Source organism: Aplysia californica, unplaced genomic scaffold (genome assembly GCF_000002075.1).
Source record: "Aplysia californica isolate F4 #8 unplaced genomic scaffold, AplCal3.0 scaffold00412, whole genome shotgun sequence".
Classification (NCBI taxonomy): Eukaryota; Metazoa; Mollusca; class Gastropoda; order Aplysiida; family Aplysiidae; genus Aplysia; species Aplysia californica.
Window position 1 is genome coordinate 187,770 of NW_004797682.1, and position 1,488 is coordinate 189,257.

Here is a 1,488-nt window from a genome sequence, read left to right on the forward strand (position 1 = left end):
CTCTCTCTCTCTCTCTCTCTCTCTCTCTCTCTCTCTCTCTCTCTCTCTCTCTCCTCACCGTGCATTTCTCCGGAACACCACAAAGTCCAGCTCTCCGCCATTCTTCGCCATGTAGTACCACCTGGTTATCTTCCCCTTGAAGGGCACTCTGTGCAGATAGAAGGAAGGTGTCATTGAGGTGAGCGTCGGTAAGAGAATAAGATTCTAGGTATGATACCGATCCAAAGGCTATCCCACACTGCACCAGTGCGTGTTTCAGCAATTAATAAGCTCATCATCATCATCATCATCATCATCATCATCATTATCAAGTGCCACATCTGCTACAGTTATCCGCGATCACGGTTCTCCATTCATTCCTTTGCTCGGATTCGCTTTAAAAAAGCTACATTACCCTGATCTTTCATGTCATTCATCTGTTTAGGTTCTGTTAGTAGCTTGCGCTGAGTCTTCCACTGCATCGTTTGTCTTCAATTTTGAAAGCGAGAGCTAGATGTTCAAGACCTTTATGTCTTTTCAGGTGTCCCCAAAACAGCATTTGTCGTTTCCTGATTGTTTTCAACGGTGAACGTCCCACGTTGGCTTCACCAAGTACAACCTCATTAGATTTATTTTTTTTCCAAGATATTCTCAGCAGTGTCCTAAAAACACATTTCTGTTGCTTCTATTTTATTTTCACTGTCTATCATCATCATCCGGTGCCTTGCCGACTGGCGTGGGCGATCATGGACCTCCACTTCACTCTGTCTTGCGTTGCAGCGATGGTGTCTGTTGTTCTTGCTGTTCCCAGCTATGTTGTCAACTTGTCCAGTATCTTTTCCTTCTGTCTGCCTCTGCCTCTCTTTCCATCAAACTTGCCTGTTGTTACAATATTCACCAATGCTTCTTTCTGCATTGATAATTAGTAGGCTAAGAACCTGTACTTACGTCCACAGACACCATCACGTCGTACCTGTATCCTTTCTTGTCCAGTAAGAAGCCAGTCTGTTTGTCCAAACCGGCGGGTCTCTTCCTCACTCTGTGTTTGTTCACGTCCACGGGCTTGGGAGATGCTGGCGCCGTGGGAGAAGAGAGAGAGGGTTAACAAAGACGTCACATTAATTAAGTTTTGACTACTTTTCGGAATAGCTTTGACTCCTCTTTAAAAAGCGCTTAGAAAACAGTTTATTACAGTAGACTTCAATGCTGTAAGTTCCGCGAGGGGCTGGATTGGGTTGGGGGGTTTTTTGTTTTGTTTTGTTTCTTGTTGTTTTTTATGTTGTGTTTGTCCCTTGCCCATTTCTAAGATGTTGACGCCATCTGAAAAGTAGAAAAATGCGGATTGGTACTTTGATGAGAATATGCTGGTTGGAGGAGTTGCTGTGAAGTCACCCCTTCCTTTCCATGTTACAGCGGCGTATGGCTCACATCTCATTGAAACCAAACTTCTCCTATAGGTAAGGCAATACCCATTTTCGGTCTTGATCAAGATTTCTGGACCCCCACCCC

At 44.5% G+C, this 1,488-nt stretch overlaps 1 protein-coding gene across 1 annotated transcript in view; it reads right to left on the bottom strand.

Annotated features, from left to right (window-relative positions):
* LOC101845349 overlaps positions 1–1,488 on the bottom strand; it is a gene marked incomplete in the record, with an annotated part of 11,592 nt that overhangs the window by 4,321 nt on the left and 5,783 nt on the right. The window contains 2 exon segments of the mRNA XM_013085833.1: positions 59–148; positions 953–1,052. Coding sequence (XP_012941287.1) covers positions 59–148; positions 953–1,052 — 190 coding nt within the window.